General features: G+C 47.4%; 1 protein-coding gene across 1 annotated transcript in view; it reads right to left on the minus strand.

Annotated features, from left to right (window-relative positions):
* Nucleotides 1-211: 211 nt before the first annotated feature.
* The window catches only part of LOC145339359 (ATP-binding cassette sub-family C member 10-like), a gene marked incomplete at its 3' end in the record, with an annotated part of 40,774 nt that continues 14,299 nt past the window's right edge, over nucleotides 212-26,686 (minus strand). The window contains exons 4-6 of the mRNA XM_080183802.1: nucleotides 3,258-3,485; nucleotides 1,139-1,295; nucleotides 212-366 (exon numbers count right to left, since the gene is read on the minus strand). Of these exons, the coding sequence (XP_080039928.1) occupies nucleotides 212-366; nucleotides 1,139-1,295; nucleotides 3,258-3,485 (540 nt within the window). The remainder of the gene's footprint in view (nucleotides 367-1,138; nucleotides 1,296-3,257; nucleotides 3,486-26,686) is intronic.

Raw genomic sequence — 26,686 nt, forward strand, 5'->3', positions numbered from 1 at the left:
GGGGCAATTTAGCATGGCCAATCCACACACCTTTGGACTATAGGAGAAAACTGGAGCACCCAGAGAAAACCCACACTGACATGGGGAGAATGTGCAAATTCCACACAGACAGTGACCCAAGGCTGGAATTGAACCCGGGTCTCTGGCACTGAGGTAGCAGTGCTAACCACTGTACCACCCACATAACTAACTATTTTAGCAATGTGCTTACCTGCTTCACCGTTAGATTCAGGTTGAGGAGCTCCAGATTGCCATCAGGCCTGGTCTCATTTTGATTGTTACTCGGGTCATTAGAAGCCTTTCTGGGAATCCAAGAGAAGGAAGCATCATGTAGCTCAACTGCTGAGTCAGCCTCATCCGGTTCCCCTGTGCACAGTTACATTGAGTGAGATTAGAACAGGACATGGCCACACTGCTTTAAACCAGTAAACATTTTTTCACAATTGCATTTCTATTATGCTTGCCATGACCACTTGACATTTCTTTGTTTCCTTTTAATGTTCATTCACATGATGTGGGAATTGCTGGCTGGGTGAGCATTTGATGGCCAACTTTAATTGCAGTTGCTCAGCCTCTTGCTGTGTGAGTACACCCACAGTGTTGCTCATTCCTTTTTGGTTCGGTAGCAGTTTAACACAAGAGTGGCTTGCTAGGTCATTTCTAAGAGCACTTAAGAGTTCAACCACATTGCAATGTGTCTGTGTAGATCAGACCAGGTAAGAATTGTAGGTTTCCTTCTCGAAGAGACATTCGTCAATCCAGATGAGTTTTTAATCAAAATGGATTTCATGGTCACCATGACTGGGGCTAGCTTTCAATTCCAGGTGAATTCAATTCCACCAGCTGCCAAGGTGACATTTGAGCCGGTATCCTTTGAGTGTTTGACTGGGTCACAGGATTGCGAGCCCAGTGATATTACTACATTCCCAAAGCATCTCAAAACACTTTACAGTGAATTACTAATATGAACAAGTGCATCTTGATCATGTGATTGCATGGAAAGCTAAGATCTTGAAATCAATTTAAGCTCGTGAGACGATTGGGAAATTTTAACATTTTAGATATTAACTAAGATACCTTCATCATCTGTCATTATCTTATGATCATTTCTCTTTCTAGATGGGTCTTCCTGACTTACGTGCCATGTAGTAAGTGTTGAGATCCTGGTCAGAAAGCTGTAGGAAGCGTTGGATTCGGTCCATGGACACCTTTGCTTGTACTATTCCATTTACCACCCAAGGAAAGTTGTTCAGGGGCTGGATCATCATTACCACCAAAGCCAGGGCTGTGAACACCTGCATGTGGACAGAAAGGATGCTGAGTGAGACAGAGGGAACATGACAGCGGGTGACAGAGGAAGCAAAAGTGAGGTGGGTTGCTCAGCCTAATGGCCTTGCTCTCTTCTATGGCTATGTTTGAACTTGTTTGTTCTTGTAGAGATAATATGCAGTGTCCAGTTAGAGACCTCCATGACCTGTCGGCAAGGAAAAGACTGCATCATCAATACAAAAAATCAAACTTTTATTTAATTTGATAGGGTTCCTTTAAATCTAATTTATAATTAAATGATTGTTTCCCCCTTTAAAAAACTGGGATCTACAAACTCATAGTCGATGAAATGGTCATCCTGATGGAATGAGAAAAAAGGAGATTTTAGGATTACAACGCAGGAGAAGACTATTTGACCCATACTTGCTCAAGGAACTGCTCACCTGATGCCACTGCTCTGCCTTCTGCCTGGATGTTCTTTCTTTTCAGATTCCCTCTTGAATGCTTCAGTTGAACCTGCCACCACCACAACACTCCCAACATGTCTCCCCTCTTCCTCAACTATTCTCTCAGGTCTAACCCAGCCATTCTAGTCAAACCTGCTGATAAAGGTGCTGCTGTTGTCGGGCATACCAAACTCTTACCTTGCAGAGGCTGAGCACCAACTCTCAAACACTTCTTCCTACCTCCCCCCAGAAAATGACCCCCACCATTGAACATGAAGTCACTTATTTCAGGACTGTCATTGACCTTATCTCATGTGGAGACATTCCCTCCATAGCTTCCCACCTCTCAGTCCTCAACCCCATACTCTGCTGGCATCTGACCTGCTCTTGTAGCTATGGTTTGAAGTGACTAGTCCAATTCCATTTCTGATCAATGCTAACTCCCAGGATTTTGATAGTGGAGGAATCAGCAATGATAATGTCATAGGGGGATGGTTAGATTATTTCTTGTTGGAGATGGTCATTGACTAGCACTTGTGTTCCATGGTCCCGTGTATTGACACTGACTGCTTTGGTATCTTAAGAGCTACAAATGATGGTTAACATTGTATAATCATCAGCAAACATCCTTACTTCTGACTTGATGACGGAGGGAAGGTCACTGATCAAGCTGGTTTGGCCTAGAACACTACCCTGAGGAACTCCCTGCATCAAAGTGTCTGTGTTAGATAGATTTTTGATCCAGAAGGGAATCAAGAGTTGTGAGCTACAAGCAGGAAAGTGGAGTTAAAGGCATAATCAGATCAGCTATGATCTTATGAAATGGTAGAGCAGGTTTGAGGCTGAATAAAAGCCTTTTAGCTTTGACAAAGGGTCGTCTGGACTCGAAACATCAGCTCTTTTCTCTCCTTACAGATGCTGCCAGATCTGCTGAGATTTTCCAGCGTTTTTTTCTTTTGAAGCTGAATAGTCTACTCCTTCTAATCTTACATACCTTACTTTGTCTTTCTAATGCTACATCTTTGTTCCTCAGCATGTTTTTTCTTGTATTTTTAATTCATTTACAGGATGTGAGCCTACACTGTGCACCACAAAATGTCTTTGAGAAGGTAGCAGTAAGTGATCTTCTGGAATATAGCTGAGTCGTTTAAAATGCCTTTTCAAAGAGAAGCAAAGTCAATTAATGGAGTCGCATCTCATTCAGTTCTATAAAATAGCACTTAGTCACCAATTAGTGATTCTTCATTTAGCTTCTGTCATGTTGTGCTGTCTAGTCATCAGGTAAAAACTATTTGTTTCAAACCCATTTTAATTGACAACTGTCTCTGTAAACAAAGAGTACATATTTCTACAAAAGGAAAGCAGAGTAATGTTTGATGGGTAGGATTTACATCTGGATAACAGTTAAATGCATTATTGATTTCTTGTGCTCGGCCATCTACTTTACTGGAACTGAAATAGGCCCCAGCATTAGGAACTAAGGTGGGAAAAAGCGTCAAATAAAATCAAGAAACGGAGTTAGCGAAGAAATAAATGACTGACCTTGGCAGCAGTTAGCTGGTGTCCCAGCAAAGCGTATGTGACAAAGGTAAGAATGGAGATCACTACAGGAAGTGCAGCCCACATGTAAACACAAACTGCATCAAGATACTTGATGACTCGAAGGCGGCCCAGTTCCTTTTCCCTGTAGTTAGCAACCTTATTGATGAAATGGTTCTCCCAGGTGTAGAACTTTATTACTCGCATTCCAGAAAGAATCTCAGACACCAGCTGGAGGATCAATGAAAGATTGAAGTTAGCAGGTAAAGCAGAAAATGGGACCAATCCCCAGGGAACATTTACCAGGTAAATCAAGGAGTAGACCCGTCACTTCATGTTAGCAGCATAAAAGAGAGGCTCCCCTTTCCTCATCAACAGCATGGCAACAGGATTTCGTTCCAAAGTCTCACTCCCCACCATGCACAGGGAACACAGAGGCTCCTCACTTCGAGTGCCATGAACCAAGCTTTGTTGATGATACAAAGTGAGGTGGGAAGGTTAGCTGTGCAAAGAATACCAAGAGGCTGCAAAGCCATGTAGTCAGGTCAAGTGAGTGAGCAAGAAGAAGGGTTATAATGTAAGGAGATGTGAAGTTATTAATTTTGGTTGAAAGAATAGAAGAATGTATAAAATGATGAAGGGCATAGGTTGAGTGGTCAGGAAGAAGCTTTTCCCCTTGGTGGAGAGATAGAACATAGAACATAGAAACATAGAACAGTACAGTACAGTGCAGGCTCTTCGGCCCTCGATGTTGTGCCAAGCTATGTCCAAACCACGATCAAGTTATCCCACTCCCTATCATTCTGGTGTGCTCCATGTGCCTATCCAATAGCTGCTTGAAAGTTCCTAAAGTGTCTGACACCACTATTACAGCAGGCAGTGCATTCCACACCCTAACCACTCTTTGAGTAAAGAACCTACCTCAGACATCCCTCTGATATCTCGCACCATGAACCTTATAGTTATGCCCTTAGTAACAACTACATCCATCCGAGGAAATAGAATGGGTGTTCAGAGACTATCTATCCCCCTCATCATCTTATAAACCTCTATTAAGTCGCCTCTCATCCTCCTCCGCTCCAAAGAGAAAAGCCCCAACTTCCTCAACCTTTCCTCATAAGACCTACCCTCCAAACCAGGCAGCATCCTGGTAAATAAGAACATAAGAACATAAGAACATAAGAAATAGGAGCAGGAGTAGGCCATCTAGCCCTTCGAGCCTGCCCCGCCATTCAATAAGATCATGGCTGATCTGTTGTGGCTCAGTTCCACTTTCCCGCCCTCTCCCCATAACCCTTAATCCCCTCTCTTATCAAGAACCCATCAACCCGCTTCTTAAAAATATTTAGCGAGGCAGCCTCCACCACTTCAACGGGCAGAGAATTCCAGAGATTCACCACCCTTTGAGTGAAGAAGTTCCTCCTCAACTCCGTTCTAAACCGCCTCCCCTTTATCTTGAGGCTGTGCCCCCTAGTCCTACTGTCTTTTTTGAGCGGGAAGAGTCTCTCCACCTCTATCCTATCCATCCCATTCATCATCTTATACGTCTCAATGAGATCTCCCCTCATTCTTCTAAACTCTAACGAGTACAAGCCTAGTTTATTCAGCCTCTCCTCATAGCTCAACCCCCTCAACTCCGGTATCAGCCTAGTAAACCTCCTCTGCACTCCCTCCAGGGCCAAAATATCCTTGCGCAGGTGCGGCGCCCAAAACTGCACACAGTACTCCAGCTGCGGCCTCACCAATGCCCTATACAGCTGCAGCAAGACCTCCCTACTTTTATATTCAATCCCCCTCGCTATGAAGGCCAGCATCCCATTTGCCTTCCTGACCACCTGCTGCACCTGCAAGCTGGGTTTTTGCGACTCATGCACAAGGACCCCGAGGTCCCTCTGCACCGTCGCCTGCTGCAGTTTTTCGCCACGTAAGTAATAGTCCTTCCTACCATTCTTCCTACCAAAGTGGACCACCTCACACTTGCCAACATTAAATTCCATTTGCCATTTCCTGGCCCATTCGCCCAGCCTATCTAGATCCTTCTGCAGACTCTCCACACCCTCCGCACAATTTGCCTTTCCCCCAATCTTGGTGTCATCAGCAAATTTCGACACCCTGCACTCGGTTCCCTCCTCCAGATCATCCAGATCAAAGAAGTCTGGTTGGACTCTAACCTGGTATTGTGAGACTTCTTTCTATGAGATAACCAGTTACTTATCCAATCAGCCACATTTCCTTCTATCACATACCTCCATATTTTCTTCATGAGCCTACCATGGGGAACCTTATCAAACACCTTACTGAAATCCATGTATAGAACATCAACTGCTCTACCTTCATCCACACACTTAGTTACCTCCTCAAAGAATTCAGTCAAATTTGTGAGGCAGGACTTACCCCTTCACGAAAGTGTGCTGACTAACCCGGATTAAACTACATCTTTCCAAATGGTGATAAATCCAATCTGTCAGGACCCTTTCCATTAACTTACCAACCACCAAAATAAAACTAACTGGCCTGTAAAAACCAGGGTCATTCCTATTTCCTTTCTTGAAGAGAGGAACAACATTCGCCACTCTCCGGTCCTCTGGCACAATCCCCGTGGACAGTGAGGACCCAAAGATCAAAGCTAAAGGCTCCGCAACCTCATCCCCTACCTCCCAAAGTATCCTAGGATATATCCCATCTGGCCCAGGGGACTTATCCACCCTCAGGTTTTTCAAAATTGCTAATGCATCTTCCCTCAGAACATGTACCTCCTCCATCCTATCAGACTGTATCACACTCTCATCCACAAAAACATGGCCCCTCTCCTCAGTGAACACTGAAGAGAAGTATTCATTCCATGCCTCACCCATCTCTTTCAACTCCATGCACAAGTTCCCACTACTATCCTTGACTGGCCCTAACCTCACCCTGGTCATTCTTTTATTTCTCACATAAGGATGGCAGACTGTCTGTAGTATTAGGATGGTCAGGGTGGTAGTGTGTCTGTAGTATTAGGATGGTCAGGGTGGTAGAGTGTCTGTACTATTAGGGTGGTCAGGGTGGTACAGTGTCTGTAGTATTAGGATGGTCAGGGTGGTACAGTGTCTGTAGTATTAGGGTGGTCAGGGTGGTAGTGTGTCTGTAGTATTAGGATGGTCAGGGTGGTACAGTGTCTGTAGTATTAGGATGGTCAGGGTGGTAGAGTGTCTGCAGTATTAGGATGGTCAGGGTGGTAGAGTGTCTGTAGTATTAGGGTGGTCAGGGTGGTAGAGTGTCTGTAGTATTAGGATGGTCAGGGTGGTACAGTGTCTGTAGTGTTAGGATGGTCAGGGTGGTACAGTGTCTGTAGTATTAGGATGGTCAGGGTGGTGCAGTGTCTGTAGTATTAGGATGGTTAGGGTGGTACACTGTCTGTAGTATTAGGATGGTCAGGGTGGTACAGTGTCTGTAGTATTAGGATGGTCAGGGTGGTAGAGTGTCTGTAGTATTAGGGTGGTCAGGGTGGTAGAGTGTCTGTAGTATTAGGGTGGTCAGGGTGGTACAGTGTCTGTAGTATTAGGATGGTCAGGGTGGTACAGTGTCTGTAGTATTAGGGTGGTCAGGGTGGTACACTGTCTGTAGTATTAGGATGGTCAGGCTGGTAGAGTGTCTGTAGTATTAGGGTGGTACAGTGTCTGTAGTATTAGGATGGTCAGGGTGGTACAGTGTCTGTAGTATTAGGATGGTCAGGGTGGTAGAGTGTCTGTAGTATTAGGGTGGTCAGGGTTGTACCGTGTCTGTAGTATTAGGGTGGTCAGGGAGGTACAGTGTCTGTAGTATTAGGATGGTCAGGGTGGTACAGTGTCTGTAGTATTAGGGTGGACAGCGTGGTAGAGTGTCTGTAGTATTAGGATGGTCAGGGTGGTAGAGTGTCTGTAGTATTAGGATGGTCAGGGTGGTAGAGTGTCTGTAGTATTAGGGTGGTCAGGGTGGTACACCGTCTGTAGTATTAGGGTGGTCAGGGTGGTAGAGTGTCTGTAGTATTAGGATGGTCAGGGTGGTAGAGTGTCTGTAGTATTAGGGTGGTCAGGGTGGTACAGTGTCTGTAGTATTAGGATGGTCAGGGTGGTAGAGTGTCTGTAGTATTAGGGTGGTCAGGGTGGTACAGTGTCTGTAGTATTAGGATGGTCAGGGTGGTACAGTGTAGTATTAGGATGGTCAGGGTGGTACAGTGTCTGTAGTATTAGGGTGGCCAGGGTGGTAGAGTGTCTGTAGTATTAGGATGGTCAGGGTGGTAGAGTGTCTGTAGTATTAGGATGGTCAGGGTGGTACACTGTCTGTAGTATTAGGGTGGTCAGGGTGGTACAGTGTCTGTAGTATTAGGATGGTCAGGGTGGTAGAGTGTCTGTAGTATTAGGGTGGTCAGGGTTGTACCATGTCTGTAGTATTAGGGTGGCCAGGGTGGTACAGTGTCTGTAGTATTAGGATGGTCAGGGTGGTACAGTGTCTGTAGTATTAGGGTGGACAGGGTGGTAGAGTGTCTGTAGTATTAGGATGGTCAGGGTGGTAGAGTGTCTGTAGTATTAGGGTGGTCAGGGTGGTAGAGTGTCTGTAGTATTAGGATGGTCAGGGTGGTAGAGTGTCTGTAGTATTAGGGTGGTCAGGGTGGTACAGTGTCTGTAGTATTAGGATGGTCAGGGTGGTACAGTGTAGTATTAGGATGTTCAGGGTGGTAGAGTGTCTGTAGTATTAGGGTGGCCAGGGTGGTAGAGTGTCTGTAGTATTAGGATGGTCAGGGTGGTAGAGTGTCTGTAGTATTAGGATGGTCAGGGTGGTACAGTGTCTGTAGTATTAGGATGGTCAGGGTGGTACAGTGTCTGTAGTATTAGGATGGTCAGGGTGGTACAGTGTCTGTAGTATTAGGATGGTCAGGGTGGTACAGTGTCTGTAGTATTAGGATGGTCAGGGTGGTACAGTGTCCGTAGTATTGGATGGTCAGGGTGGTACAGTGTCTGTAGTATTAGGGTGGTCAGGGTGGTACAGTGTCCATAGTATTGGATGGTCAGGGTGGTACAGTGTCTGTAGTATTAGGATGGTCAGGGTGGTAGAGAGTCTGTAGAATTAGGATGGTCAGGGTGGTGCAGTGTCTGTAGTATTAGGATGGTCAGGGTGGTACAGTGTCTGTAGTATTAGGGTGGTCAGGGTGGGAGAGTGTCTGTAGTATTAGGATGGTCAGGGTGGTACAGTGTCTGTAGTATTGGATGGTCATGGTGGTACAGTGTCTGTAGTATTAGGATGGTCAGGGTGGTACACTGTCTGTAGTATTAGGGTGGTACAGTGTCTGTAGTATTAGGGTGCTCAGGGTGGTACAGTGTCTGTAGTATTAGGATGGTCAGGGTGGTACAGTGTCTGTAGTATTCGGGTGGTCAGGGTGGTACAGTGTCTGTAGTATTAGGAAGGTCAGGGTGGTACAGCGTCTGTAGTATTAGGATGGTCAGGGTGGTAGAGTGTCTGTAGTATTAGGGTGGTCAGGGTGGTACAGTGTCTGTAGTATTAGGGTGGTCAGGGTGGTAGAGTGTCTGTAGTATTAGGATGGTCAGGGTGGTACACTGTCTGCAGTATTAGGATGGTCAGGGTGGTAGAGTGTCTGTAGTATTAGGATGGTCAGGGTGGTACAGTGTCTGTAGTATTAGGATGGACAGGGTGGTAGAGTATCTGTAGTATTAGGATGGACAGGGTGGTACACTGTCTGTAGTATTAGGATGGTCAGGGTGGTAGAGTGTCTGTAGTATTAGGATGGTCAGGGTGGTACAGTGTCTGTAGTATTAGGGTGGTCAGGGTGGTAGAGTGTCTGTAGTATTAGGATGGTCAGGGTGGTACACTGTCTGTAGTATTAGGATGGTCAGGGTGGTACAGTGTCTGTAGTATTAGGATGGTCAGGGTGGTACACTGTCTGTAGTATTAGGATGGTCAGGGTGGTAGAGTGTCTGTAGTATTAGGGTGGTCAGGGTGGTACAGTGTCTAGTGTTTGGATGGTCAGGGTGGTACAGTGTCTGTCGTATTAGGGTGGTCAGGGTGGTACAGTGTCTGTAGTATTAGGGTGGTCAGGGTGGTACACTGTCTGTAGTATTAGGATGGTCAGGCTGGTAGAGTGTCTGTAGTATTAGGGTGGTCAGGGTGGTACAGTGTCTGTAGTAATAGCATGGTCAGGGTGCAACAGTGTCTGTAGTATTAGCATGGTCAGGGTGGTACAGTTTCTGTAGTATTAGGATGGTCAGGGTGGTACACTGTCTGTAGTATTAGGGTGGTCAGGGTGGTACAGTGTCTGTAGTATTAGGATGGTCAGGGTGGTAGAGTGTCTGTAGTATTAGGGTGGTCAGGGTTGTACCATGTCTGTAGTATTAGGGTGGCCAGGGTGGTACAGTGTCTGTAGTATTAGGATGGTCAGGGTGGTACAGTGTCTGTAGTATTAGGGTGGACAGGGTGGTAGAGTGTCTGTAGTATTAGGATGGTCAGGGTGGTAGAGTGTCTGTAGTATTAGGGTGGTCAGGGTGGTAGAGTGTCTGTAGTATTAGGATGGTCAGGGTGGTAGAGTGTCTGTAGTATTAGGGTGGTCAGGGTGGTACAGTGTCTGTAGTATTAGGATGGTCAGGGTGGTACAGTGTAGTATTAGGATGTTCAGGGTGGTAGAGTGTCTGTAGTATTAGGGTGGCCAGGGTGGTAGAGTGTCTGTAGTATTAGGATGGTCAGGGTGGTAGAGTGTCTGTAGTATTAGGATGGTCAGGGTGGTACAGTGTCTGTAGTATTAGGATGGTCAGGGTGGTACAGTGTCTGTAGTATTAGGATGGTCAGGGTGGTACAGTGTCTGTAGTATTAGGATGGTCAGGGTGGTACAGTGTCTGTAGTATTAGGATGGTCAGGGTGGTACAGTGTCCGTAGTATTGGATGGTCAGGGTGGTACAGTGTCTGTAGTATTAGGGTGGTCAGGGTGGTACAGTGTCCATAGTATTGGATGGTCAGGGTGGTACAGTGTCTGTAGTATTAGGATGGTCAGGGTGGTAGAGAGTCTGTAGAATTAGGATGGTCAGGGTGGTGCAGTGTCTGTAGTATTAGGATGGTCAGGGTGGTACAGTGTCTGTAGTATTAGGGTGGTCAGGGTGGGAGAGTGTCTGTAGTATTAGGATGGTCAGGGTGGTACAGTGTCTGTAGTATTGGATGGTCATGGTGGTACAGTGTCTGTAGTATTAGGATGGTCAGGGTGGTACACTGTCTGTAGTATTAGGGTGGTACAGTGTCTGTAGTATTAGGGTGCTCAGGGTGGTACAGTGTCTGTAGTATTAGGATGGTCAGGGTGGTACAGTGTCTGTAGTATTAGGATGGTCAGGGTGGTACAGTGTCCGTAGTATTGGATGGTCAGGGTGGTACAGTGTCTGTAGTATTAGGGTGGTCAGGGTGGTACAGTGTCCATAGTATTGGATGGTCAGGGTGGTACAGTGTCTGTAGTATTAGGATGGTCAGGGTGGTAGAGAGTCTGTAGAATTAGGATGGTCAGGGTGGTGCAGTGTCTGTAGTATTAGGATGGTCAGGCTGGTACAGTGTCTGTAGTATTAGGGTGGTCAGGGTGGGAGAGTGTCTGTAGTATTAGGATGGTCAGGGTGGTACAGTGTCTGTAGTATTGGATGGTCATGGTGGTACAGTGTCTGTAGTATTAGGATGGTCAGGGTGGTACACTGTCTGTAGTATTAGGGTGGTACAGTGTCTGTAGTATTAGGGTGCTCAGGGTGGTACAGTGTCTGTAGTATTAGGATGGTCAGGGTGGTACAGTGTCTGTAGTATTAGGGTGGTCAGGGTGGTACAGTGTCTGTAGTATTAGGAAGGTCAGGGTGGTACAGCGTCTGTAGTATTAGGATGGTCAGGGTGGTAGAGTGTCTGTAGTATTAGGGTGGTCAGGGTGGTACAGTGTCTGTAGTATTAGGGTGGTCAGGGTGGTAGAGTGTCTGTAGTATTAGGATGGTCAGGGTGGTACACTGTCTGCAGTATTAGGATGGTCAGGGTGGTAGAGTGTCTGTAGTATTAGGATGGTCAGGGTGGTACAGTGTCTGTAGTATTAGGATGGACAGGGTGGTAGAGTATCTGTAGTATTAGGATGGACAGGGTGGTACACTGTCTGTAGTATTAGGATGGTCAGGGTGGTAGAGTGTCTGTAGTATTAGGATGGTCAGGGTGGTACAGTGTCTGTAGTATTAGGGTGGTCAGGGTGGTAGAGTGTCTGTAGTATTAGGATGGTCAGGGTGGTACACTGTCTGTAGTATTAGGATGGTCAGGGTGGTACAGTGTCTGTAGTATTAGGATGGTCAGGGTGGTACACTGTCTGTAGTATTAGGATGGTCAGGGTGGTAGAGTGTCTGTAGTATTAGGGTGGTCAGGGTGGTACAGTGTCTAGTGTTTGGATGGTCAGGGTGGTACAGTGTCTGTCGTATTAGGGTGGTCAGGGTGGTACAGTGTCTGTAGTATTAGGGTGGTCAGGGTGGTACACTGTCTGTAGTATTAGGATGGTCAGGCTGGTAGAGTGTCTGTAGTATTAGGGTGGTCAGGGTGGTACAGTGTCTGTAGTAATAGCATGGTCAGGGTGGTACAGTGTCTGTAGTATTAGCATGGTCAGGGTGGTACAGTTTCTGTAGTATTAGGATGGTCAGGGTGGTACACTGTCTGTAGTATTAGGGTGGTCAGGGTGGTACAGTGTCTGTAGTATTAGGATGGTCAGGGTGGTAGAGTGTCTGTAGTATTAGGGTGGCCAGGGTGGTACAGTGTCTGTAGTATTAGGATGGTCAGGGTGGTACAGTGTCTGTAGTATTAGGGTGGACAGGGTGGTAGAGTGTCTGTAGTATTAGGATGGTCAGGGTGGTAGAGTGTCTGTAGTATTAGGGTGGTCAGGGTGGTAGAGTGTCTGTAGTATTAGGATGGTCAGGGTGGTAGAGTGTCTGTAGTATTAGGGTGGTCAGGGTGGTACAGTGTCTGTAGTATTAGGATGGTCAGGGTGGTACAGTGTAGTATTAGGATGTTCAGGGTGGTACAGTGTCTGTAGTATTAGGATGGTCAGGGTGGTACAGTGTCTGTAGTATTAGGGTGGACAGGGTGGTAGAGTGTCTGTAGTATTAGGATGGTCAGGGTGGTAGAGTGTCTGTAGTATTAGGGTGGTCAGGGTGGTAGAGTGTCTGTAGTATTAGGATGGTCAGGGTGGTAGAGTGTCTGTAGTATTAGGGTGGTCAGGGTGGTACAGTGTCTGTAGTATTAGGATGGTCAGGGTGGTACAGTGTAGTATTAGGATGTTCAGGGTGGTAGAGTGTCTGTAGTATTAGGGTGGCCAGGGTGGTAGAGTGTCTGTAGTATTAGGATGGTCAGGGTGGTAGAGTGTCTGTAGTATTAGGATGGTCAGGGTGGTACAGTGTCTGTAGTATTAGGATGGTCAGGGTGGTACAGTGTCTGTAGTATTAGGATGGTCAGGGTGGTACAGTGTCTGTAGTATTAGGATGGTCAGGGTGGTACAGTGTCTGTAGTATTAGGATGGTCAGGGTGGTACAGTGTCCGTAGTATTGGATGGTCAGGGTGGTACAGTGTCTGTAGTATTAGGGTGGTCAGGGTGGTACAGTGTCCATAGTATTGGATGGTCAGGGTGGTACAGTGTCTGTAGTATTAGGATGGTCAGGGTGGTAGAGAGTCTGTAGAATTAGGATGGTCAGGGTGGTGCAGTGTCTGTAGTATTAGGATGGTCAGGGTGGTACAGTGTCTGTAGTATTAGGGTGGTCAGGGTGGGAGAGTGTCTGTAGTATTAGGATGGTCAGGGTGGTACAGTGTCTGTAGTATTGGATGGTCATGGTGGTACAGTGTCTGTAGTATTAGGATGGTCAGGGTGGTACACTGTCTGTAGTATTAGGGTGGTACAGTGTCTGTAGTATTAGGGTGGTCAGGGTGGTACAGTGTCTGTAGTATTAGGATGGTCAGGGTGGTACAGTGTCTGTAGTATTAGGGTGGTCAGGGTGGTACAGTGTCTGTAGTATTAGGAAGGTCAGGGTGGTACAGCGTCTGTAGTATTAGGATGGTCAGGGTGGTAGAGTGTCTGTAGTATTAGGGTGGTCAGGGTGGTACAGTGTCTGTAGTATTAGGGTGGTCAGGGTGGTAGAGTGTCTGTAGTATTAGGATGGTCAGGGTGGTACACTGTCTGCAGTATTAGGATGGTCAGGGTGGTAGAGTGTCTGTAGTATTAGGATGGTCAGGGTGGTACAGTGTCTGTAGTATTAGGATGGACAGGGTGGTAGAGTATCTGTAGTATTAGGATGGACAGGGTGGTACACTGTCTGTAGTATTAGGATGGTCAGGGTGGTAGAGTGTCTGTAGTATTAGGATGGTCAGGGTGGTACAGTGTCTGTAGTATTAGGGTGGTCAGGGTGGTAGAGTGTCTGTAGTATTAGGATGGTCAGGGTGGTACACTGTCTGTAGTATTAGGATGGTCAGGGTGGTACAGTGTCTGTAGTATTAGGATGGTCAGGGTGGTACACTGTCTGTAGTATTAGGATGGTCAGGGTGGTAGAGTGTCTGTAGTATTAGGGTGGTCAGGGTGGTACAGTGTCTAGTGTTTGGATGGTCAGGGTGGTACAGTGTCTGTCGTATTAGGGTGGTCAGGGTGGTACAGTGTCTGTAGTATTAGGGTGGTCAGGGTGGTACACTGTCTGTAGTATTAGGATGGTCAGGCTGGTAGAGTGTCTGTAGTATTAGGGTGGTCAGGGTGGTACAGTGTCTGTAGTAATAGCATGGTCAGGGTGGTACAGTGTCTGTAGTATTAGCATGGTCAGGGTGGTACAGTTTCTGTAGTATTAGGATGGTCAGGGTGGTAGAGTGTCTGTAGTATTAGGGTGGTCACGGTGGTACACTGTCTGTAGTATCAGGATTGTGAGGGATGGTAGCGGTAGTGTAATTTTTGAGTCAAGCCATCTGGGGCGGAAACCATGACAGAACCGTTAGTGTAACCTGAGGGGTTAAACGCTAAGACCAGCAGATGATGAAACACGCAGAAAAAGGAGAAAAAAAACATGAGACTGGCAGGCGCCCGGGGTCTTCAGCATAGCCTAAAAGAGATTTACACCATATAAAATAAATGGGTAAGCAATTTACGGGACAATGAAAAAGAGTTAGCTGAATTAATGAGAGGTAAAACGATTTAAGCCTTAAAAGGGGTGATTGGATTAGAGTTAATGGGATGTCAACAAGGGAGGAGATCACTCAGTAAAGAGATTAAGGAGTGGTACCCAATAAAGAAAGGAGGGCTGTCCTATTGTTATCTAGGAAAAATGTATATAAACTATGATTGTGTAAAGCAAGGTGTGTGTACCCACGGGACGGCACCCTTTCTTGCAAGATCGAATAAACCGACAGTTAGCTGAACTCATCCGTGTATTTGATTCAAGGGGGGGAATCATAAAGTGAGTATCTGACCGTTTCTCACAATTGGGGACTCGTCCGGGATCTGGAATTATAACGGGGGTTTCCCTCGACTAGACCAAATCGATGGAATAAAACGCGTCTAGTGTATATTTACACGTAAAAACGTCGTTTTGGTCTGGGAGGAGGGGAATCTGAAACCACTCAGTTGAGATAATTCTGGACCCTGGAAATCACACGGATGACTTCTATACACTAGGACTGCTAGGACTGTGACTGAAATCTGTGAGGGGGTATACACATCATTGGAAGAAGTCGGACAACTCCGTGCACGGATCAAGGTAAGAAATTTCTCTCCCGGGAATTCGGCTGATTAAGGGTGAGAGTCATTTTCTTCCTTGACGACTTTATGGTTATGACAGTTTGATCTGAGGGCACAAATAAATTAACTTGTGTCCAAGACGACAACTGAAGACTAACCATGGGAGGTAAACCGTCCAAGAGTAAGGATGGGAAACCAGGAAATAATAATGATGAAAAGGGAATACCCCCCGACAGTCCTCTGGGGATACAGTTAGAAAATTGGGATGGGGACCGAAAGACTAAGGACTTAAAAAAGAAGGTTATGATAAAATATTGTTGTTTTGTGTGGACGAAGGAACCAATCCGGAAACCATCTGTATTGTGGCCAAAATATGGATCGGATGAGGATTGGGTCTGTCAGATATTAAATTTATATGTTAATAGTAAACAACCCTTTAACCCCGAGGAAAGTAAGTACGCTGCCTGTTGGGTGGGCGCGATGAGTAGATCGCCACAGCCAGTCTCCCTGTATCCAATGATCCCACAGAGCAGACCGGGGCAATGGGACCCTCTTGACAACCTCCCGCCGCCACCCCCTCCTGTACCAAATGTACCCCCTGCATATCAACCAAATAATAATGGGGCCCAAGGGCCCCGAGGGGAAGATCTCATAAATCTTGAGAACGGCACAGGAGGCGGACCCCCAGTTGAGGGTCTGCGGAGGTCCGAGAGGTTGGTAATAAAACAGTCCCTGGAACAACAGCAGAATAATGGGGCTTCAGCGCCCGAGGTGGAAATGCACCCTCTCAGGGAGGTTCCCTTCGGACAAAGAGAGACAGGGTTCGTGGTGGTGCCTCTTAACTCGGCAGACATCCGACAACTTAGGAAGGAGTTGCCCCCTCTCCTAGAGGACCCTGTCGCGGTAGCGACACAACTTGACCAATTCCTGGGTCCAAGCATGTATACTTGGGGGGAACTCCGGGCCATAATGAGCATATTATTCAACTACGATGAAGGAGTTATGATCCGAAATAGGGCCATGGAAATTTGGGATAGGGATCACCAACAGCAAGAACAACTCAGGGGAGATCAAAAATACCCTCTTGAGGATCCAAATTGGAATCATAATACCCAGGAAGGGCGGACAAACATGTCGGACCTCCGGAATCTTATAATTCGGGGGATCCAGACATGTGTCCCCAAGCAGCAGAATGTGGCAAAAGCATTTGATATTAGGCAAGGAAAAGATGAATCACCCAGCACGTTCTTAGACAGACTGAGGGAGTCTGTCCGCAAATATTCAGGAATCGATCCTGATGATGAAATTGGAAAGGGAATGCTAAAAATTAATTTTGTAACGAAATCCTGGCCAGATATCCAGAGAAAACTACAAAAGATTGAGGATTGGAGTGGGAAGGACATGGCGGAATTATTGCGGGAAGCGCAGAAGGTCTTTGTGCAGAGAGAGGTTGTAAAGGAAAAGCAGAAGGCAAAGATGATGGTGGCAGCCGTTAGGGAAGTATGTAAGTCCACCGGGATAATGGATGAAGGATATACAGTAGGTAGAGGAAGGTCAAGGGGAGGTTGGAAGGAAGGGGGGGCCAGGAGGGGCCGAGGTAGAGGACGAGGAGAATTTTACGGTGGTGACCGGCCCCGGGCGGCCGGGTGTTACCACTGTGGGAAACCGGGACACTTCAAAAGAGAGTGTCCTGAATTTAAGAAGGAACGAGAAGGGATTTATGAAATGGAATGTGAGGTTGATTAGAGGGGTCAGGGGAGAATCGGAAAAAGGACCTACCAAGAACCCCTGGTAAATTTAAAGGTGGGTCCACAAAAGGAAGATGTTACATTTTTAGTTGACACGGGGGCAGGCAGATCCTCAATCCCAATCTATCCTACAGGAGCCAATTACCAAACTAAAATGTTGAACATATCAGGAGTAAAGGGAGGGGTATTTAGGGCGAAACTATTTGAACCACAGGTACTACAATGGGAGGAAGAGGAGCTTTTAGCAGAGCTCCTCCACCTCCCTCATCTCCCCTATGGTCTGTTGGGGCGGGACCTGATAATCCGCTTCGGGCTCCGAATAAATGTAGGGGACGACGAAGACCTGGTGGTAACTATGTCATACCTTAGCGAGGACCGACTCACGGGTATAGACTCTAGAGTATGGACGGCCAAGGGAAACAGAGGGCGACTCTCGATTCAGCCTGTAAAAATTGATCTTAAGCCCCAGAGCCCCTCTGTCAAGATACGTCAGTATCCTATCTCCCGGGAAGGGAGACAGGGCCTGAAAGAAGTGATGAAAGACCTGATAAGTGATGGGCTGGTGGAACCATGTATGTCGAGATATAACTCTCCCATTTTGCCAGTCCGAAAGTCTGACGGCAGTTACAGAATGGTCCAAGACTTGAGGGAAATCAATAAGATTGTACAGGTACGACACCCGGTGGTGCCGAACCCATACACTATACTGGGGCGGATACTCCCAGAACATGAATGGTTCAGTGTAGTGGATTTAAAGGACGCCTTCTGGGCCTGCCCGTTGGACGAGGCCAGTAGAGACTTATTCGCCTTCGAGTGGGAGGACCCTGACACGGGCAGGAAGCAGCAATACCGCTGGACAGTGCTTCCCCAGGGGTTCACCGAATCGCCAAATTTGTTTGGTCAGATTTTAGAGCAGGTATTAGAGGGACTGATCCTTTCCCCAGCCCTAAAACTCATACAGTATGTGGATGACCTCCTGTTGTCCGGACCCACAGAAGCGGAGGTCGTAGCGGGAACAAATACCCTTCTGAATTATTTGGCAGGACAGGGACTAAGGGTGAGCCAGAAGAAGCTCCAATATGCAGAAAGAGAGGTTAAGTATCTGGGACACTTGATAAGCCAGGGACAGAAGAGAATAAGTCCGGAAAGGGTGAGGGGAATAGTTGAACTGGGACTCCCGGGAACTAAGAGAGAGCTACGAATGTTTTTGGGACTCTTAGGTTATTGCCGATTATGGATAGATGGCTATGCCCCCCTAACCAAGGGTCTGTACCTAAAACTTGTAGAGGGGGCTCCTAACAAAATCCAGTGGGACGAGAAAGAGGAGGAACTAATTGAGACCCTGAAACAGAAATTGATGACCGCGCCAGTCTTGAGCTTGCCAGATTTCAGTAAGGCATTCAGACTCTTTGTAAATGCGAAACAGGGAACCGCCCTCGGAGTTTTAACCCAAGATTGGGGGGGAAAAAGGAAGCCAGTGGCATTCTTATCAAAGATACTGGACCCAGTTTCCCGAGGCTGGCCAGAATGTGTCCAGGCGGTGGCTGCCACGGCCAAATTGGTGGAAGAAAGTAGGAAGCTGACATTTGGGGCACCCTTGACGGTCATTACCCCCCACCAGGTTAGGACTATTTTAAATCAGAGGGCTGGGAGATGGCTGACGGACTCAAGAATCTTGAAGTATGAGGCCATTTTGCTAAATCGGGACGATCTTAAGATAGAGGTCAATTCCTGTCAGAACCCAGCTGAATTCCTCTGGAAGGGGGAAGAAGGCGAGGGACTCGAACATTGCTGTTCGGACGTAATAGATCTCCAGAGTAAGGTAAGGGAGGATCTAAGGGACTCCCCTCTTCACACTGGAAAGCGATGGTATATAGATGGATCCTCCCGGGTGGTAAACGGAAAAAGGCATAATGGATACGCGATCATTCGTGAAGCTGGCTGGAATTTGGTAGAAAGGGGGCGACTGCCTAATGCCTGGTCTGCCCAGACATGTGAATTATATGCTCTACACCGGGCTCTCAAGGGCTTAGAGGGATTGATAGGGACCATCTACACCGACTCCAAGTATGCGTTCGGGGTGGTACACACTTTTGGAAAAATTTGGAAGGAAAGGGGAATGATAAATAGTAGGGGAAAAGAATTGATACATGAGGAATTGGTTACTAAAATATTAAAAGACCTGCTGGGGCCACGGGAAATTGCTGTGGTCCATGTAAAAGGACACCAGAGAGACAATGGGATAGAGACAAAGGGGAACCAGTTGGCGGACGAACAAGCAAAATTGGCAGGGACGGAGGAGGAGATAGTGGACTGCTTGGTCTGGGTGCCCCAAGTGTCTGAAGTAATAGAAACACCAGCATTTAGCGAAAAGGAAGAAGCCGAGCTAAAATCACTTGGGGGTCAGAAAGATGAAAGAGGGAAATGGACATTACCCGATGGTCGACAACTATTAAACCGACCGATGACCAGAGACATAATTAGTCATCTCCATCGGGGAGGACACTGGGGGACACAGGCGATGTGCGATGCATTTCTGCGTCAGTACGCACATCCCGGTTTATACACTGTGGCTAAGCAAGTCACGAAAGATTGTGTAATTTGTCGGAAGATAAATAAAAAAGGACTGAGACAGAATACGAAGCAAGGAGGGAGAAGCCCAGCCTATAGGCCCTTCGAGTATATCCAAGTGGATTATACCGAACTCCCCCCCCATAGCGCGCCTGAAATATCTTTTGGTAATAGTGGACCACTTGACAGGGTGGGTTGAGGCGTACCCAACCGCCATAGCCTCGGCGACACAGGTTAGCAAGGTCCTTCTCGAACAAATTATCCCACGATACGGACTCCCCCGGGCCATCGATTCAGACCAGGGGAGCCAGTTTACGTCCACTGTCCTACAGAACATAGTGCGGGCAGTGGGGGTAAGCTGGGATTTCCACACCCCTTGGCATCCCCCGTCCTCGGGCAAGGTGGAAAGAATGAATCAGACTATTAAAAAACAGCTGACAAAACTCAGGACAGAGACCGGGTTGCCCTGGACCAAGTGCCTTCCCCTTGCCTTGCTGCAAATACGAACGCAGCCACGGCGGGACTTGGGGGTGTCCCCATACGAAATAATGTTCGGTCTCCCCTTTAATGGGCCAAAAGGGGAACTCCCCACATTCGAGTCCCGCGATGTATTTGTGCATAAATATGTTGAGGTCCTGGGGTCTGCTCTATCTCATTTACGCCAACAGGGACTCCTGGCACAGACACCACCTCTCGAGTTTGCGATACACACCATCAAGCCAGGGCATTGGGTCCTAATCAAGAACTGGAAACTCCGGACTTTAGAACCGATCTGGGATGGTCCCTACTTAGTACTTCTGACCACGGAAACGGCTATCCGCACGGCTGAGAAAGGCTGGACGCATTACACTCGAGTGAAAGGACCGGTGCCAGAACCAGCAGAAGAAGTGCCTACTCCTGGCCACCACACCGCGAAGAACTGATTGGACTTGATTTTTGATATGTCAATTTGGGCAATATACGGCAATAGCGGGATGTTACTAATAATATGTTTACTCTATGGGGGCATAGGTGCTGGGCAGGCGGCCCAAGTGTACTCCCTTACTATAATCCAATCACCCCAGGCACAGGTAATTGAGATCGACCTCTGTCGAATGGTACCCTGCAAAGACGACCTTACGGGGCAGAAGAGATACCAGGGGAGGGAAATAGAATTACTTGTCTTCGATAAGAACCCAAAGTGTACTAAAAATGAACAGGGGAAAGTAGAATCTTGTCAAGTAGGGGGGTTAAATGAAGACGTTAAGTTAAGGATTCGCGAGAAAGTATCACTGGTTCCACGGAAGATCTTTCCCAGAGACTGTAAGCTAAACCAATGTAACCCCCTCTACCTCACCATAAAAAAGTCAGACGATGGTGGGACAGAGGGCCTCGACGGACAAGTTTTTGGGGTCAAGATCAAGGAACACACAGGGAGGGTGGGGGCGGCCCTGTGTTGTGTGCGGGTTACAGTCAAAAATGCCGAAACCAGGAACTCCTCCGCCCCTAGCCGGGGAGTCTCGGGAGAAGTCAGGGTAGTGGAGGTAAAGGATTTAAGAGAGACCATTGAAATAGAAACGGGATTCAGGGAAGCGAACACCTGGATAGAATGGGTCAAATATACAGTACAAAGTGTCGGAAAAGGTAACTGTTATGCGTGCACCAGTAGCCGGCCAACTCCCCAGGTGGTCCCATTCCCGCTGGGATGGGATAAAGAACCAGCTGAAATGGAGTGTATGGTGAAACTGTATCAAAACAGAGAGGCTTGGGGAGACCCCACTTGTCGCTCCTTGAGCCTGACATTTCCCCCAATCAAACTGAACAGGGCGTCTCAACCCCCCCCTTTTTCCGGAGTAACGGGGATACATCACACCTTTATCACCCGGACTGGGGATGGATTGGACGGGGAAGTGGGAAGCTTCGATAGGTGTGGAACAGTTAAGGAAGTCAGCGACACCACCGAGGGAGGAAACTACTCCCAAATCCAGGTACCTAGAGCTGATCTATGGTGGTACTGTGGAGGGAGGACTTTGAGACCCATTTTACCTCAGAAATGGAAGGGCACTTGTGCACTTATCCAATTGGCCGTACCCTTTACCCTGGCATTCGAACATCAGGGACCCCGTGGAAAAGAACGAGGGAAAAGGAGCCTCCCGGGTTCTTTTGATGAACGAATATATCTGGACGCCATAGGGGTCCCTAGGGGGGTCCCTGATGAGTACAAAGCCAGGAGCCAGATAGCAGCAGGATTTGAATCCCTGTTCTGGTGGGTGACTGTCAACAAGAATGTAGATTCGATCAACTATATCTATTATAATCAACAGAGGTTTGTTAATTATACCCGAAATGCGATAAGCGGGATAGCGGAACAATTGGACGCAACCAGCAGAATGGCCTGGGAAAACAGGCTAGCCCTGGACATGATTCTAGCAGAGAAAGGGGGGGTATGCGTCATGATAGGAACTGAATGCTGCACCTTTATCCCAAATAACACAGCTCCCGATGGGTCAATTACCCGAGCCCTCGAAGGGCTAACGACCCTAGCTAATGAACTAGCTGAGAACTCGGGTACAGACCTAGATCTCACTAGGTGGTTGGAAGCTCGGTTCGGCAAATGGAAAGGAGTAGTAATGTCCGTCCTTGTCTCTTTCATGGTAACGGCAGGGGTATTGGCCGCCCTAGGGTGTTGTATCATCCCTTGTGTTCGGGGGTTGGCTCAGCGGCTAATCGAAACAGCCCTGACTAGGGGGGATGTCCTGAATGGAAAAGTGATAAATATGAATTTAGAGACGGAAGAGAGGATAAGCCTCTTAGGCGATAAAACTCTGGATGAACAGGCCCACGACCTGCTGGAACGCCTGGAACACCAGAAGAATGTCAAAAATTACAAAGCGTAAGAAAAACAGGGGGGATTGTGAGGGATGGTAGCGGTAGTGTAATTTTTGAGTCAAGCCATCTGGGGCGGAAACCATGACAGAACCGTTAGTGTAACCTGAGGGGTTAAACGCTAAGACCAGCAGATGATGAAACACGCAGAAAAAGGAGAAAAAAAACATGAGACTGGCAGGCGCCCGGGGTCTTCAGCATAGCCTAAAAGAGTTTTACACCATATAAAATAAATGGGTAAGCAATTTACGGGACAATGAAAAAGAGTTAGCTGAATTGATGAGAGGTAAAACGATTTAAGCCTTAAAAGGGGTGATTGGATTAGAGTTAATGGGATGTCAACAAGGGAGGAGATCACTCAGTAAAGAGATTAAGGAGTGGTACCCAATAAAGAAAGGAGGGCTGTCCTATTGTTATCTAGGAAAAATGTATATAAACTATGATTGTGTAAAGCAAGGTGTGTGTACCCACGGGACGGCACCCTTTCTTGCAAGATCGAATAAACCGACAGTTAGCTGAACTCATCCGTGTATTTGATTCAAGGGGGGGAATCATAAAGTGAGTATCTGACCGTTTCTCACAATGATTCAAGGGGGGGAATCATAAAGTGAGTATCTGACCGTTTCTCACAGGATGGCCAGGGTGGTACAGTGTCTGTAGTATTAGGATGGTCAGGGTGGTACAGTGTCTGTAGTATTAGGATGGCCAGGGTGGTACAGTGTCTGTAGTATTAGGATGGTAAGGGTGGTACAGTGTCTGTAGTATTAGGATGGTCAGGGTGGTAGAGTGTCTGTAGTATTAGGGTGGTCAGGGTGGTAGAGTGTCTGTAGTATTAGGATGGTCAGGGTGGTACAGTGTCTGTAGTATTAGGGTGGTCAGGGTGGTACAGTGTCTGTAGTATTAGGGTGGTCAGGGTGGTAGAGTGTCTGTAGTATTAGGATAGTCAGGGTGGTGCAGTGTCTGTAGTATTAGGGTGGTCAGGGTGGTAGAGTGTCTGTAGTATTAGGATGGTCAGGGTGGTAGAGTGTCTGTAGTATTAGGATGGTCAGGGTGGTAGAGTGTCTGTAGTATTAGGATGGTCAGGGTGGTACAGCGTCTGTAGTATTAGGATGGTCAGGGTGGTAGAGTGTCTGTAGTATTAGGGCGGTCAGGGTGGTACAGTGTCTGTAGTATTAGGGTGGTCAGGGTGGTGCAGTGTCTGTAGTATTAGGATGGTCAGGGTGGTACAGTGTCTGTAGTATTAGGGTGGTCAGGGTGGTAGAGTGTCTGTAGTATTAGGATGGTCAGGGTGGTGCAGTGTCTGTAGTATTAGGGTGGTCAGGGTGGTAGAGTGTCTGTAGTATTAGGATGGTCAGGGTGGTGCAGTGTCTGTAGTATTAGGGTGGTCAGGGTGGTACAGTGTCTGTAGTATTAGGGTGGTCAGGGTGGTAGAGTGTCTGTAGTATTAGGATGGTCAGGGTGGTAGAGTGTCTGTAGTATTAGGATGGTCAGGGTGGTAGAGTGTCTGTAGTATTAGGGTGGTCAGGGTGGTACAGTGTCTGTAGTATTAGGATGGTCAGGGTGGTAGAGTGTCTGTAGTATTGGGGTGGTCAGGGTGGTACAGTGTCTGTAGTATTGGGGTGGTCAGGGTGGTGCAGTGTCTGTAGTATTAGGGTGGTCAGGGTGGTACAGTGTCTGTAGCATTAGGGTGGTCAGGGTGGTACAGTGTCTGTAGTATTAGGATGGTCAGGGTGGTAGAGTGCCTGTAGCATTAGGGTGGTCAGGGTGGTACAGTGTCTGTAGTATTAGGGTGGTCAGGGTGGTACAGTGTCTGTAATATTAGGGTGGTCAGGGTGGTACAGTGTCTGTAGTATTAGGGTGGTCAGGGTGGTAGAGTGTCTGTAGTATTAGGATGGTCAGGGTGGTACAGTGTCTGTAGTATTAGGATGGTGAGGGTGGTACAGTGTCTGCAGTATTAGGATGGTCAGGGTGGTACAGTGTCTGTAGTATTAGGATGGTCAGGGTGGTGCAGTGTCTGTAGTATTAGGGTGGTCAGGGTGGTAGAGTGTCTGTAGCATTAGGATGGTCAGGGTGGTAGAGTGTCTGTAGTATTAGGATGGTCAGGGTGGTAGAGTGTCTGTAGTATTAGGATGGTCAAGGTGGTAGAGTGTCTGTAGTATTAGGATGGTCAGGGTAGTAAAGTGTCTGTAGTATTAGGATGGTCAGGGTGGTACAGTGTCTGTAGTATTAGGGTGGCCAGGGTGGTAAAGTGTCTGTAGTATTAGGGTGGTCAGGGTGGTACAGTGTCTGTAGTATTAGGATGGTCAGGGTGGTACAGTGTCTGTAGTATTAGGGTGGTCATGGTGGTAGAGTGTCTGTAGTATTAGGATGGTCAGGGTGGTACAGTGTCTGTAGTATTAGGGTGGTCAGGGTGGTACAGTGTCTGTAGCATTAGGGTGGTCAGGGTGGTACAGTGTCTGTAGTATTAGGATGGTCAGGGTGGTAGAGTGCCTGTAGCATTAGGGTGGTCAGGGTGGTACAGTGTCTGTAGTATTAGGGTGGTCAGGGTGGTACAGTGTCTGTAATATTAGGGTGGTCAGGGTGGTACAGTGTCTGTAGTATTAGGGTGGTCAGGGTGGTAGAGTGTCTGTAGTATTAGGATGGTCAGGGTGGTACAGTGTCTGTAGTATTAGGATGGTGAGGGTGGTACAGTGTCTGCAGTATTAGGATGGTCAGGGTGGTACAGTGTCTGTAGTATTAGGATGGTCAGGGTGGTGCAGTGTCTGTAGTATTAGGGTGGTCAGGGTGGTAGAGTGTCTGTAGCATTAGGATGGTCAGGGTGGTAGAGTGTCTGTAGTATTAGGATGGTCAGGGTGGTAGAGTGTCTGTAGTATTAGGATGGTCAAGGTGGTAGAGTGTCTGTAGTATTAGGATGGTCAGGGTAGTAAAGTGTCTGTAGTATTAGGATGGTCAGGGTGGTACAGTGTCTGTAGTATTAGGGTGGCCAGGGTGGTAAAGTGTCTGTAGTATTAGGGTGGTCAGGGTGGTACAGTGTCTGTAGTATTAGGATGGTCAGGGTGGTACAGTGTCTGTAGTATTAGGGTGGTCATGGTGGTAGAGTGTCTGTAGTATTAGGATGGTCAGGGTGGTACAGTGTCTGTAGTATTAGGGTGTTCAGGGTGGTAGAGTGTCTGTAGTATTAGGATGGTCATAAGAACATAAGAACATAAGAAATAGGAGCAGGAGTAGGCCATCTAGCCCTTCGAGCCTGCCCCGCCATTCAATAAGATCATGGCTGATCTGTCGTGGCTCAGTTCCACTTTCCCGCCCTCTCCCCATAACCCTTAATCCCCTCTCTTATCAAGAACCCATCAACCTGCTTCTTAAAAATATTTAGCGAGGCAGCCTCCACCACTTCAACGGGCAGAGAATTCCAGAGATTCACCACCCTTTGAGTGAAGAAGTTCCTCCTCAACTCCGTTCTAAACCGCCTCCCCTTTATCTTGAGGCTGTGCCCCCTAGTCCTACTGTCTTTTTTGAGCGGGAAGAGTCTCTCCACCTCTATCCTATCCATCCCATTCATCATCTTATACGTCTCAATGAGATCTCCCCTCATTCTTCTAAACTCTAACGAGTACAAGCCTAGTTTATTCAGCCTCTCCTCATAGCTCAATCCCCTCAACTCTGGTATCAGGGTGTTACAGTGTCTGTAGTATTAGGGTGGTCAGGGTGGTACAGTGTCTGTAGTATTAGGATGGTCAGGGTGGTACAGTGTCTGTAGTATTAGGGTGGTCAGGGTGGTAGAGTGTAGTATTAGCATGGTCAGGGTGGTAGTGTGTCTATAGTATTAGGGTGGTTCGGGTGGAAGGGGGTCTGTAGTATTAGGGTGGTAGAGTGTCTATAGTATTAGGGTGGTTCGGGTGGGAGGGGTTGTGTAGCATTAGGGTGGTAGAGTGTCTATAGTATTAGGGCATGTCGGGTGGAAGGGGGTCTGTAGTATTAGGGTGATACTATGTCTGTAGTATTAGGGTGGTTAAGGTGGAAGGTGGTCTGTAGTATTAGGGTGGTAGCGTGTGTATAGTATTAGGGTGGTTCGGGTTGAAGGGGGTCTATAGTATTAGGGTGATACTATGTCTACAGTATTATGGTGGTTCGGGCGGAAGGGGGTCTGTAGTATTAGGGTGGTAGAGTGTCTGTAGTATTAAGGTGGTTCGGGTGGAAGGGGGTGTGTAGTATTAGGGTGATACTATGTCTCTCGTATTAAGGTGGTTCGGGTGGAAGGGGGTCTGTAGTATTAGGGTGGTAGAGTGTCTATAGTATTAGGGTGGTTCGGGTGGAAGGGGGTCTGTAGTATTAGGGTGGTAGAGTGTCTATAGTATTAGGGTGGTTCGGGTGCAAGGGGTTGTGTAGTATTAGGGTGATACTATGTCTATAGTATTAGGGTGGTTCGGGTGGAAGGGGGTCTGTAGTATTAGGGTGGTAGAGTATCTATAGCATTAGGGTGGTTCGGGTGGAAGGGGGTCTGTAGTATTAGGGTGGTAGAGTGT

The sequence above is a fragment of the Carcharhinus amblyrhynchos genome, unplaced genomic scaffold (assembly GCF_965287045.1).
Source record: "Carcharhinus amblyrhynchos unplaced genomic scaffold, sCarAmb.v2.hapA scaffold_428, whole genome shotgun sequence".
NCBI classification, from domain to species: domain Eukaryota; kingdom Metazoa; phylum Chordata; class Chondrichthyes; order Carcharhiniformes; family Carcharhinidae; genus Carcharhinus; species Carcharhinus amblyrhynchos.